Source organism: Chrysemys picta, chromosome 25 (assembly GCF_011386835.1).
Source record: "Chrysemys picta bellii isolate R12L10 chromosome 25, ASM1138683v2, whole genome shotgun sequence".
Classification (NCBI taxonomy): Eukaryota; Metazoa; Chordata; order Testudines; family Emydidae; genus Chrysemys; species Chrysemys picta.
The window spans coordinates 11995347-12009294 of record NC_088815.1 but is presented as its reverse complement, the minus strand read 5'-3'; the positions used below and the strand labels follow the sequence as shown (position 1 = coordinate 12009294).

The 13948-nt window shown below is 52.7% G+C and overlaps 1 protein-coding gene across 2 annotated transcripts in view; it reads right to left on the bottom strand.

Moving 5' to 3' along the window:
• Positions 1-3676, bottom strand: part of ARHGAP45 (Rho GTPase activating protein 45) — a 44685-nt gene extending 41009 nt beyond the window's left edge. Inside the window, exon 1 of one of the 2 annotated variants that reach the window (XM_042861901.2) lies at positions 3406-3676. In XM_042861901.2, coding sequence (XP_042717835.2) covers positions 3406-3495 — 90 coding nt within the window. In that variant the 5' untranslated portion in view covers positions 3496-3676. Of the gene's footprint in view, positions 1-2445; positions 2723-3405 lie in introns of those variants that run through there. The other variant, XM_024105678.3, reaches the window with a different exon arrangement.
• Positions 3677-13948: the final 10272 nt, after the last annotated feature.

Genomic DNA, 13948 nt, shown 5'->3' with positions numbered 1-13948 from the left:
CCTGACCCAGCCCGCCCAGCAGGGAGGCGCTGTAGGAAGCGTTGTAGAAACACTGGCTACAATTTAGCTCGCTATCTGTCCCAGCGTCTCCCTTCTGGAGGTGCTGCCCAGACTGGGATGAGGTTCCAAAGAGTTCTAGATTTATAGAGTGCCACTAGGCCAGACCCTGAGGTACTGATCCACTTGCGTCCTTCATCCATTGCTCTGGACCACACAGCGACAGCCAGGCACAGAGCTTTATAACCTCAGTCCCTGCACCGCTGGAAACCCCCCCAGGAGCTCAAGAAGCAACATGCCGCAGGGGTGAAAATATGATGTGGCCTTAACAGTCTCAGTTGCCTAAGACCTTCCCCCCAGGCTTTCAACACGTAAACAGCCCTTGATGTTGGACCTTTCACAAGCATCAGTCATCAACTCAGAAACCACAGACTGTTCTCTCTGATCACTATGAGCTGGTTTCTTCCATGTCCCTGCTGGCTGCCTGGCTTATATCAGTTACTGGTGATCTCTCCTCCACTGTCTCTTTTGGTGTCTCTCTCTGCACCATGGCCCCTTTTGCCATGTGCAATTACAGTGTTAACCGCCCTATGCCACGTTATATTGGGTTGTCCTCTGCCGCGTAGATTGACAATAGGTCATTGTATGTCACGCGAGGTTCCATTGGACGCCCAGTGCCAACGTCGACTTAGAGCAGGTTATTCTGTTCATGGATTTGGAGAACTTTCCTCCGCCTTGGCTTTGAGTCTGGCCTCGGATCCAGAGCATGTGACACTGTATCGTAATCATGCACACATGCCGTTAAAGAGTATGGCTGGTGCAAACTGACCAAAGCCAGGAGATCATGGAGAAGCCGAGAGTTCAGAGTATGTTCTCCAAACTCCTGGGCACAGCTGGGGGTGCAAGAGGACAGACATTGCCTTCAGGCTAGGGTGTCCCCCTTAGGTGGTGTGCCGTGATCTCACACTGGGATGAAGACACCATGCTGGGATGTAACGCGACGTGACATTGTCGTGACAGTGTCACCCCACGATGGTTCAACAGCCGGATCCCCACGGGAGCTTTTCCATGCTCAACTCAAAGAAGATTTGTTGGCTTCCTGCGGGGGATTTCAGGTCAAATTCAGGACGACTCAGGCCTATTGTGTGTAGCTGCTGAAGGAAGAGCTTGTGATGGGCCAGGGACAACTTTGAGTTCTTCCCATGCAGTCCCATTGACTTCCAGGGAGTCCAGTACATGTAAATAACGGCAGAATTTGGCTTGATACGTTTCCCTTACGTCTTTTATCAGGAATTTCCTATTCTACAGGTTTTGCATGTGAAATGCCCTGTCAGCGTATCTGTACTGGGAAGACACCTGGTCTTTCAAAGCCAGTGACAGGAGAAGGCTGGAATAAACATAGAAGTCATAGGAGGGCATTCCCGTGGACTGGAGACCCATGAGCCACTCCGTGCCAACCATGTCTGGTTTGTGGGTAGAGTTGCATCAGAAACCAGGGCTGATAACAGAAACAGTTTCAATTACAGAAAGGAAAGGACCAGCCAGCCTAGCTGACGATGCCTTCTCTCTGGCCAAAGGCGCATTATTTAGCACAACACAAAAGGAAAGCAGGAGTTACCTAGGAGAGCCCATGAAACCACTGTCTGATCAAGGACTTTCTAGAGCTACCCATAAGGGACTGCATGGCTCAGGGACTTGGTGGCGTCGTCCACCTCTAAGCCAGTGATTCAGATCCACGCTGCGTTCAGTAGTTCCTATCAGACGGCTGTTCGGCAGCCTGTGCGTGAAATGAGTCTGGTGGGTCTCAGCCCAGTTCTCAACCAGCGTGACAAAACCCACCCCAGCTGGCGGCCACTGGGCCTCGTGGTGGCAGCGTCAGCTGCGAGCCCAGGAACTGGATGAGCGTGAGGGCTGCCCTCTCCTCTCCCCTAGAGATGGTCCCTCCAGGGCAGGGCTGTGAGGAAGCTTCAACTGCCTTTGCTCCGGCTGCTCGGAGGATAAATAGGGCCCTTCGCTCTCAAACCTGGCACCGGCCTTCGCACGAGGCTCAATTAGAGACAAAAAATGATAAATGAACCCCCAGGAGGCTGGTGGTGACTGTGAGTTCCAAGATCCCAGAAGGATAAACAGGCAAACTGAGCCGAGAGGAATCTTCAGCCCCCCGCGAACCCCTAGCCAGGAGTGAGACGTGATTACACCCTTGCAGCCCCCTCTGACGTTACCAGCTATTGGCTCCGTGGGCTCTGAACTCTGTTGCTTTGGCAAGTGCAGGGTGGTGTGTTCCCCGTCTGGTGGCAGCTTTATTATGCCACCCAGACTTGGCCAGGAGGCTGGAGGGGTTCTAGTTGAAATCATGGGGCTGGATTCTCTCTCTTTCCCTGTTGCCCCCTGGCTGGAGTTGCATGGACAGAAGCAGAAAGCAGAATTTGAGCTTGGGTTCCCACCTACCTTCAGCCACACCTTTGGTCTGTAGGAGAAGGAGTCCAGGGCATGCTCACGTGAGCCGTGTTTCTTCGCCATTCTCCTGAGCCCTACAGAGTACGGGCTGTAGCTGCTCTTCCCAGCCGTGCGTTTGCTCAGCATCCTCTGATCTTACCCACAAGGGGCCTATGGGCTGGACCCATCCACAAACCCCCAAGAACTGGCCCGGAAAGAAGGATGGGGAAGGAGGAGCAAACACAGCCACTGCCCTTTAAGAAGCTGCTGGATGGTTTTCGACGGCTTTGGGACCCACCCCATTCCTTCTGCAGAGAATCTATATTTTAAATTGAGTCTGTTTCTAAGGAGGGGCTGAGGTGGGTCAGGGTGTGTGTCTCAACCACAGCTGTTTCCAAAGCAGCAGGAAGATGAAGCTGGGAGCTTCCCTTTTTGCCTGCTTTAAAAAACATCCGTCCTCGCTTTGCTCCCTCCTTCCAGAGCCGGGCCTGGCTCGCAGGAGGCCGGTGACCCCCGATCGCCTCCCCCAAACTCTGATTTCTGTTCTCTATAATGTAAATAAAGGTGAGCTCTTGTCTTCCTCCTTCTCCGGCTTTGATCTCATTCCCTCTGGCCCACCTGGCCCAGCCGCTTTGCTGATGCAAAGTTGCCTTCCATAGACGCGAATGCCAAATCCGACCCGGCTCTCCCATTAATAATCATTTCCCGCGCGTCGCTCCCAATCGCTGCTGCTTAATGTCTCTCGTCCTTCCACCTGATCCCCCCCCTCCATTTAATCACATCTTCTCTCCTTTTCAAAGCCAACTTCTAAACAGAGAAACGATTGCCTCAGGTATCTTCCCCCCCTCCTCCTCTTCCTCCCACCACCCCTGCCCTAAAGGTTGGTAATTTTCAGAGCCACCCTCCCTCCCATTGCATCTTAGCCGTTCACATTTGCATTGATCAGAGGAAAGAGGATGCAGTGTTACTTACAGATGGGGTTTGCGGTATGGGGCTTCCTGCCCTGGTCTTCTTAGATATTGAGGGAGTTTTCATTAGCTCGCGTTTCTTCCTTGAAAACATCTTTCCCAAAGATAGAGCGAGGTCTTCGTTGCGTCCCACCCCAGACGATCCCCCGTCTCTTAGCTCCCAGCTGGGGTTCACTTTCTCTTTCTCTCTATTTCCATCCACCAAGTCTTGATCTCAATCCTTGCGTAGGTGCCCAGGGTAGCTGCAGCCTGCCCAGCTCAGGCGCGACTCCCTTAACAGTTCAACCACATTAGCTCGCTGCTTAACTGTCAGGGCTGAAGCATGTGATGCAAACTAATTTCCTGATTGGCGTGTCAGGCTAACCTGCAAACACTTCACAGGAAAAGGCAAATGTGCAGAAAGAGAGACAAAAGCAGCTTGATTCCTCTTTTCTTGTTTTGTTTTTAGAGGTCTGACTTTTATTTTTTTTTTAAGTGGGGAGGGAAAAAACGGTTGTGATCACTGTTTGCAGGGGGGCCAGATCTCTCTCTCTGGCCCTTTGAGATGAGCTTTCCCTGGGAGTTTCATTAGCCCCGTTTTCCAGATAGGAACTAAAGCCAGGAGAGATTATAGGGGAAATTTTCAAAGACACAAAGGAGAATTACGCCCCAACTCCTGCTCTCTTTCAATGGGAATCAGGCACCAAATCATCCTTTGTGCTTTTGAACATCCCCCTATTTATTATACTTACCTGGCCTCTAGTGCCAGGGTGCCTTACAAGCTTTATTTGTATAATGTATTTATCCCCCAACCCCCGTTTTACGGATGGGAACTCAGGCCCAGGGAGATGAAGTGACTTGACCAAGGTCACAGAGAACATCAATGGCAGAGGAGGGAATCAAACCTTGGGGCAGGGACTGTCTTTTTGTTCTGTGCTTGTACAACGCCGACAACGGGGGGGTCCTGCTCCACCACTAGGGCTCCTAGGTGCTACAGTAACACAAATCAATATTATTCCTCCCCTGCAGTGCAGCCCAGTGCCGTAACCACAGTACCACCCCCCCTCTGGTTTCCTAGAAGCAGCGTGTTTTATGGTACCTAACACATCAGATTATCTTGCAAAATCTTTGCCTAACTGCACCTGCTGAGTGGCTGAGCGAGGGCATAGTTCTGTGAGCAGGTCCTGAGAGGTCCCGCCTGGCCACCACGCGCGTGCCGTCAGGTACCGTTAGCCTGTGGAACTCATTGCTGTGCTGTGGCATTAAAGCCAAGAGTTTAGCGATATTAAAAGAGGGGTTAGAGACACGGGGACGGAAAATCCAGGGTTACAATAGTAAATGTTTGAAATAACCGAGAGAGGGATAGAAACCCTCACACTTCACAGCACAAGGAAATTCTGACTGTGATCACTCAGCAGGTAAGTCCCCGGGCAGGTTATCCTGCAGTAACAGGGTTCTTGTATCTTCCTCTAAAGCATCTTGGAACTTGCCGCTGTCAGAGATAGGAGGCAGTGCCAGCATCGTATGACAGTTTCCTGGGTCCATTCTTGCTGACCGCAGTGCGGGGAGAGGGCAAGCCACACCTTGCAAGATCGGGCCCAATTAACCCATTCTGTGGCCCCTGGAGGGGAGGCAGGAAATTAAGGATTAGAGCCAGTGGGGGAGAACCAAACTTGTAGGGCAAGAGAGCGCAAAGACCCAGGAGAGAGGTAGTTGGGGATTTCCGCTCTCTGGGAAAGGAACTGCGGAGGGGCCTACAGGAAGGCGCTTGTGCCCTGGGACAGTCCCGCAGGGTGAGGACAGCTGGAGACAAGGCCACTCCTAAAGCAGGCCTGGGAGAGGAGACTGCAGGGAAGAAGGCCAGATCGTTTGAGAGGGATGAAGAGGATTGCGCCTAGAAGAGTTGGAGTTTGGACGTTGTTCTCCCAGAAGGCATGGGACTCTTAGTGTGACCTGGCTGGAGAGACCCAGACCACCAGAGGAGGAGGGAGAGGCGGAGGGGCTGCAACACTGGGTCTTGCCAGAAGGAGGTGCTCTGGGATGGTGAGGCTATAGGGTGACTACTGGGAGAGAAGTAGTCAGCTGGTATGCCTGCGTGCAGGGCCGGCTCCAGGCACCAGCCCACCAAGCATGTGCTTGGGGCGGCACCTGGAGGGGGGCAGCGCGGTGCTCCGGCCCGAGAGTGGGGCCGCGACTGGGCTCGCCGCCCTCCTCCCAGCGCTCCGGCCGCCGGGGAGAGCGGAGCCGCGGCGGGCTCGCCGCCCTCCCCCCAGCACTCCGGCCGGTCGGTGAGAGTGGGCCCGCGGTCGGGCTCTGTGCCCTCCCCTGCCGCGCTCCCCGCGGGGGGGGGGGGGGGGGGCAGCAAAAAAACCAGAGCCGGCCCTGCCTGCGTGTTTCACGTTGCCTGATGAGGTATGGCTGGGTTGTGGGTTTGAGTCTCAGTTCCTCCATTCCTGTGCTTGGGACAGGGCTGCAGGGTGTTGTTAAGGTGGCTTTAAGCCATCTCTGCACTCCCTGAGTTATGGGGTTGTTCAAGGCACTTCTTGACCCCTGGTGCATGCTAGAGCAGCCTCCGGGCTGTTGTACCTTATGCTCTGCTTCCCATGCCCCCCATAGACCCTGGCAATGCTCTGTGGCTGCACATATCCGCTCTGTCTGCTGGGAGCAGAGGTGGTATAGAGCCCTTACTCCCGTTCTACACCAGCCACGGAGCAGGGAAGCCCCCAGCACAAAGCACAAGGAGTATTCTCAGGGGCCCTTCCCACCCACTTTAAGCCCCTGCCCTAGCGTAACCAAGAACTGGTCCCGGTCAGTGCAATTTAAGGGCTTGATCCTCCAGTTATCAGGCAAACTGCCCACTGCAGTCGGTTGCCTGAGTAGGGACTGAAGGATTGGGCCGAGTGGCTGAAAGGCTCTAGTTGCATGGAGCAAGATGAGGAGTCTGCCTGTGGAGTGATGCTAGGTTGCGTATCTGCTGCAGTTAAAAGTGGTCTCACGGGAGACAAAAGCGCCAAGTTGGAGCCTCTCGGCATTATTAACCCACCGATGGCAGGGCTAAGCGGGGCCGGTCTCTTTAGGTCAGAGGGTCTCAAACTGGGGGGCACAGAATGTATTTGGGGTGGGGGCATAAGAAGCTTTGGCGGGGGTGGGGAAACATACTGCGCACATTTTACCCACGGCAATGAATAACTGGCAAAGCCGATTCCTCCAGAGGCATCAGGTCCTCGGCTGGCTCTGTGCGTTGTGACGGATTTCTGTGACGCTTGCCTAGCATTATACAAAGTCTTTGCCATCGGTGCATTAATCCGTTGGCTACGACCCGGTGTGCACATTTCCGGTGTGCACATTTCACTGTTAGCATCGACCACAATCGCAGTTTGGCGTTTGCGCTTATTACAATGGCGCGCTGGCGCTGTTTGAATCAATGCCTGGCCTGTTGGTAATATTGCGTGAGGGTTGCATGTTGATATACTTGTGTGGCGGGGTGTGTGTGTGTGTGTGTTTGTTTGCATAAACTATTGCAGACCCAAAGAAGGATTGCAGTCACTAAAAACAGGATTGGGGACTTCAACAGCAGAGTCCAGGGAAGGGGTAGGGACGGTTTTATGGCCTGCAGCATGCAGGGGGTCAGACCAGATGATCATAATGGTCCCTTCTGACCTTAAAGTCTATGAGTCTATAAGGGGGCCATGACCAAAAAAGTTTGAGACCCGCTGCTCTAGGTGAACTCTGCTGCCACCCATTGACAAGAAGGGGCAATGAAACCATGGAAAAATCTGTGCGTTTCCTGACGTTGTTCAGGCCCTGGGTTCCCCTCTGCGCGCTAGAGAAGTTGGTGACTCTCTCTCCGGAATTGATGTCTTTGGGTTCAACACTTCAGCCTCTTCCCAGTTTCAATTTCTGACCAGCAAGGAAAACTTTTTCTTGACTCTTGGTATTTTATGATGGTAGCACCTAGAGGCCCAGACGGTAGGGTGACCAGATGCCCTGATTTTATAGGGACAGTCCCTATATTCAGGGCTTTGTCTTATGTAGGCACCTATTGCCCCCCCATCCCCCCTCCTGATTCTTCACACTTGCTATCTGGTCACCTTACCGGACAGGCGCCAGGCGCTGTATGGACACAAAGTAAGAGACAGTCCTGGCCCCAAAGAGCTTACAGTCTAAATGGCCAAACAGCTGGGAGAGGAAACAGGTGCAGAGAAGAGAAGTGACTTCACCCAGCAGGTTAGTGGCCAAGCTAGACATCTATAGCTCCCCTTCCAGCGCCATATCGACTAGGCCGCCCTGCTTCTCCTTTCCCACCTTCTTCTCTCTCCTTTTTCTTGCTTCCTCTCTCTCATCTCTTCCTTTCTCAGACTTTTGGTTCTCTAGGTGTTTACCTGGGAGCCACCACCATGGTAGCTGAAAGAATTTCTCTCCCACATTCCGCAAGAACTCTATGATTAGACTCCCTGGCCAAACTCCCCTCTCCCCCCCCAAAGGGGGCAAATTTTAGTGAGGGACTTATTTTTATCTTGTAAAATGGTCACCCTGTGTCTTCACTTAAGGGGCAGGGGCGCGTGACGTTCATTTATACCAGGCTCTGTGACCGCCGACAAAAAAGCAACGGTGCGAGGACAGTCTGATCCGAACGTTCAGCGGAATCATTTCAGCCTTAGGGTCCGTCTACACTTAAAATGGTGCATCGGCGCAGGTGCACCCTGGTGGCACTTTAATGAAGACGCTCAAGATGACGGGAGAGACACTCTTCCCCGAGAGCCTCTCCTGCCGACACGGCGCTGGGGGACTGGAACAATGTGTAGAATGGGGGGGCTGAGAGCCATTGAACCAAACTGTAAACCCTGCATATAATGGAAACCACTTCAAACCAGAGGGTGCAGCAGCACCTCCACCACCCCTAGTTCCACAGCTATGTCTGCAAAGGGCTTAGGTCGGTATAACTGCATCACTGGGGGTGTGGATTTCAGCCCTGAGTGATGTAGTTGCACCAGTACGGGTCTGTAGTGTAGACCAGACCTCCGTGTGCCCTGAGTGTCCGGGCCCTGGTGATGCTGAGACAAGACCGTGGATTATATACGTCCAAATGTGGCCTACGTTCGGGAGCCCAGAGAACAGCAGAGGGAGCTGTGCCTGGTGCCGGTGCTGTGGTCAGAGGCCAGGCAATCTCTGAAATCCCATCAGGAGGGGTCGCTGTTGGAGCAGTTTAGACTCATGGAAAGGGACTGCATCTTTGATGGAGACATGGTCCTTGTATGATGCTGCTCTGGATGAGAGGGTTCTCCCCCCCCCCCCACAGTCTTCCTCTGTCCTTAGGGACAGCCCCTCACACTTCCCTACCCCAAAAGGGCGACAGGGGCCATATAAGTCCCTGAATAACTGGGCTATCCCCATTTTACAGCTGGGGAAGCTGCCACACCATGACGTGACTTACCCCGGCTTGCAGAGCAAATCAGTGGCACAGCCACGACTTGGATCCCCGTCCCCTGAGCTCTGCTCCCCGCTGTAACCACTAGGCCAGCCTTCCTCTCGACATCTCGCTCTGCTCTCTGCCTCCCGCTGTTCAGCGCTGGCAGCTGGGTCCTTTCAAAGAACAGGACTTAGCAGGGAAGAACAAATCTCTCTAGCTAGAGCAGTCCAGGAGGGAGCATCTTTTTGTTCCGTGTCTGCACAGATGGGGATCGTGCTCCGTAATTGGGGCTCCCAGGTGCTCCTGCATTACACATAATAATGGGTCAAACTGGAAAGAAGAGAAGGACGGAAAGTAATGGACTCACAGGCTCAGATTCTGTTCTATGTCCCTGTTCATCTCCTGTAGCAGAGACCCAAGTGTGGCCTGTTGTATGTACACTGCTGACAGAACCGGGCTGCCTAGGGGAAGAGGAACTCAGCAAAGCTTGAATAATTGGTCATCTCTGGGGAGGTAAGTGCAAGTGACTACGGTTCTCTCCAGAGACATCAATGAAACCTCTGCGGCCAAGCACCCCCGTCCTTGTGGGATCTGGTATTGGATGTGAAATGTGCAACTTGGGCTCCTGTGCTCTGCTAATTAATTATTTGAATTAATTGTTATTTCTATCGTGCCAACCATGTGCCACATTTTCAAGCTTTTCTCCATAAAAACGAGGACTAGAAACTTACTTTTTCCCCCCTCTTTATTTTTTGAGGAAAGTCGAGATTGTCATACTCACGGGACTCCAGCAGCTGGAGCTTTTAAAAAAAATAAGTAAAAAATCCAACACCAAATAGTGAGAGAGTTGGCAACGCTGGAAATGTTATTTAACACATTAATAAAACATGGTGGCAAAACCCACTGAAATTGGCAAGGGAAGGGCAGGTGTAGGACCTGCGTTTGCCTCTCTTTGAAACTGACTAGATTTCCAGCTGAGGGCACCAGTACCCCTTTAATCAGCTCGTTGGATCAGTCCCAAACTATTGCTCCAGGGAGGCAGACAGCCTGGGTCACACATGCTGGGAGTGGAACAGCGTGAGGTCAATCAGCTCTGGATGTCACATGTGACTGTTCGTGTATCTCCAGGAGGAGTGGGCCTTCTGTCTGGGTGACTTTTGCCTCCCCTGGGAGCACAGAACACATACTCCCTCTCAGGCACTGGGTTGAACTTGGTTCCTTATTCCTAGTTCCCAGTTCCATATCTGTCGCCAACCAGGCCATGGGTGGTCAGGCTGAGTGGCTGAAATGAGAGTTTGGCCTGCCAGTTAGAGCAGAGTCCAGGAATGAGCCGAGGGATCAGTACTGGACAGACAGAAGCTGAGTGCCGGAACCAGAAGGTAAACCAGAGGTGGAGCCGAGGATTGACTCCAGAAATCAGAATCCGGAGTGGAAGGGGGGCTGGAGCAGAGCAGGTTCAGGAACCAGGGGGGCTGGAGCAGAGCAGGTTCAGGAACCAAGCTGGAGCAGGGACTGGAAGCAAGTAGAGTTACAGGCATGGGACGCGTTGAGCAGCCACTGATCTGGGTGTCGGGTTTATGAGTAGAGCTGCTAAACCAGCAGCCAGTCAGGGGATGTCCCAAGCTCGTTGTTCTTGTCTACCAGCCAGGTTAGTCAGGGAGCCCGGCAGGAGCTGGCCCCCGCTGCTTTGGTTCCTGACAACATTCAAAGACCAAATAACATTTAATCAATGTAAGGTTAAATTTTTAGAAATTCACCATAATAAATGTGATTGAATTTTAGGTTTCAGAGTAGCAGCCGTGTTAGTCTGTATCCGCAAAAAGAACAAGAGTACTACACTAGTTATCCGGGTCATCCCGCTTGCCCTTTTTGAATATGGGTAACATTAGCACCCTACCCGTCTTCTGGGATTTCCCCGGTATTCCAAGATTGATTAGAGATTAACATGGGTGGGCTGGAGAGCTCCTTGACCAATTCTTTTAGGACTCTTGGGTGCTTCACCTTCTGAAACGATCCTGTTTGCTGCTCCAGTTCCTCCATGTGGGGGGAAGCGGAGAGAGGCTGGTGACCCGGGCCATCACTTTTCACAAAGAAATGCTTTGGGTCAGGGAGTGATGTGCCCCACCTCCTTCAGAAGAGGCTGGTGGCTGTAGGGGCGTCACGTACAGTCCAAGAAGCATTTTGTCACCTACAGCCAGTCAAAACTCAGCTTCATCCTTAGTCAAGCACCGTTTGCGAAATGGAAGTGGGGCGGTTGTGTAGTACTTAGGAGTAAAGCATCTGGTCAGGGGGTGATGTGGCCCCGCTTCTTCAGAACAGTCTTGACGACACAGGGATGTGTCAGCAGGGTTGACCCAACAAGCGTTTTGTCACGTAAAGCCAGGCAAAACCCAGTTCCTAATTCGAGCCCCATTTGCTAAATAGAAGTGACAAGGAAGTGAGAGAGAATGAGAGAACAGACACATGGCAAATGTTAGTCCTGTGGCTCCAGGCAGGGCCGGCGCTTCCACTAGGCGACCCTAGGCGGCAGGATTTGGGGGGTGGCATTTTGCCGCCCTCGGCGGAAATTCGGCAGCGGGGGGTCCTTCCGCTCTGGATCTTCGGCGGCAGGTCCTTCACTCGCTCCGGGACCCGCCGCCGAAGTGCCCCGAAGACGCGGAGCGGAAGGACCCCCGCCGCCGAAGTGCCCCGAAGACGCGGAGCGGAAGGACCCCCGCTGCCGAAGACCCCAGGCCCCCTGAATGCTCAGAGGAGGAGTGTTGCCGCCTAGGGCGGCAAAAACCCTGGTGCTGCTCCTGGCTCCAGGCACCACTGGAAGGCGCTTGGATACCACCGTGATGAGCGTGGTAAAAAGACCTATACAGAACGGAACAGCAAGTGGCAACATGGTGCTTAGAAATTCAGCCTTGACGCAGGAAGTTACACGTCCCAGAACCAAGTGGCTGCTAGGACGGCTCACGTGGGCTGGCCCAAGAAGCAGTTTGTCACTTACAGCCAGTCAGTGTCCAGTTCCTTACTAATAGAAATTGTTCTAAAATTCGATCCCATTTCGGAATGTCACTGAAATAAAAATGTAATCTGATGGGGATGAATATTATTAAAAACACTGGCCTTTGAAGAGGGAATCAATTTCTGCCTTGTGTAGGGTGACCAGACAGCAACTGGGAAAATAGGAGCCTAGATCAGAAAAAGACCCCAAAATCGGGACTGTCCCTATAAAATCAGGACATCTGGTCACCCTAGCCTTGTGGCGCACGCTGGGTCTGCTCTTGGGGCCAGCTCCTCAGCTGATGTGAATTGGTGCCGCTCCATTGAATTGAATGCGACCAGATCCCCAGCCGGCATAAATCGGTGCAATCCCACTGAACTCAGTGGTCCAGATAATTAGCCAGTGTAATCAGTCTAGCTCCAGAGAAGTCAATGAGGCTGCAACTGATTTATACCAGCTGAGAATCGAACCCTGGAGTTGTTCCTTGTTATGGCTTCACCAATGCAACTCACTAACACAGACATGCGGCACTCGTGTTAGCCGTGACTTGCCACGGTACAGTGCTGTAGCTGGCACGGTTTACACTGGTGTAATGATTCTACACAGGGGTTTTGCACCAGTGCAAACAAGTTCAGTGTAGGCAAGACCACTCGCACGAGGGGCAGAGAGAACACACAGAGATAGGTGCTGGGAGAGTCTTGACATGGAAGAAGGAAGTTTCTGAAATAGCCATGAAGATTTCTGAGGTTTAGGGTGACATGTGCCTCCTGCCATGCAAACATCCTTACTCCCAGGCCTGTGCTCGGTCCGTCAGACCCAGCTGTCACACTCTGATTCTCTTCAGATCCTTTCTGGAGATCTCTCTCTTAGCCCTGGTTTATGATGAGCCCTGATCTGTCTCATAAAACAATCAGATGCTGCTGCTGGTTCTCCTTCCCATAACTAGGGCTTATGAACTGAAATCCATCCCTTGCCCAACATGCTAGATGTGCTGCCTGCATGACGGTACGCTGTAACCTACATCCTCTAACCCAGGGGTTCTCAGGACAAATGTTTTGGTGGCCTCAGAGTGCAGCCACCAACTCTTGCCGGTGGCCGCTCTCACATTTTTTCCCTAAAATACTTGATTTGCTTTAGGAAAACCAAATACATATGCACATAGACATGTCCAAATCGTTGTAATTGATGTATTGCTAGCTAGTAAGTCTGTTGTGAAAAGTGCTATTAACAAACATGCAGGTATCACTTTTCACAGCAGACATTACTCAGCCCTGGCAAGCCTGGGGCCAAATTAAGCCCTAGATGGAGGGTTGGGGTAGGCAGTGGGGGCCAGGGGAGGGGGACTGGAGCCTGAAGCCCCGCGGCTAGAGGACAGGGTCCAGGGATGGAACCTGAATCCATGTGGATGGAGCCCGAAGCCCCGTGGCCAGAGCCTGCTGCCCTGCCACCCGAGGGTTTGAAGCCCAAAGCCTGAGTCCCACCACTGCTGGGGAGGTGGGGAACTCCCTGGCTGCCTGCTCGTCCAGCGCTGTGCCCCAGATGTCTCGGGAGGGGCAACCCTTGCTGCTGGCCCCAGCATCCAGGAGCAGCAGAGGGGGGGGGGGGGGGCTCTACTTTGCCCTCCTCCCATCACAGCCCAGGAGTCTGTGGCCCCAAGAAAAGCCTCTGGTGGCTGCATGTGGCCACAGTGGTTGCATTTGAGAAACAGCTGTTTTAACCATTGTGTTTGCCTGGATTCACCAATCCGCTGTGAGCAACTTGGCCTGCCCACTGATAAACTGGGTTGTATTATGTCCCTGCAGAGTTGGCAGGAGGTTGCAGAGTGATCTAAGCAGAAATCTGGGGAGAAAGGGGGCAAAAACTGATTCCTGTCTCCTCCCCTCTCCTCTCCTCCCCCTGAAAGTTTTCATATGAAATTTCAGATTTCTGTTCCCTCCAGGAACAGTGAGCCACCCTCCCTATTGGTATCCAGACACCATGCTGATGGGTGTGATTGATGAGATAGATAGATTGGATTAGATGTGTGTGAGGATAGATAGATAGAGAGAGAGAGAGAGAGATAGGGGTGTGTGTGTGTATGGAGATAGATAGATAGATAGATAGATAGATAGATAGATAGATAGATAGATAGATGGGGTGTATGGGGTGTATGGGGAGAGAGAGAGAGAG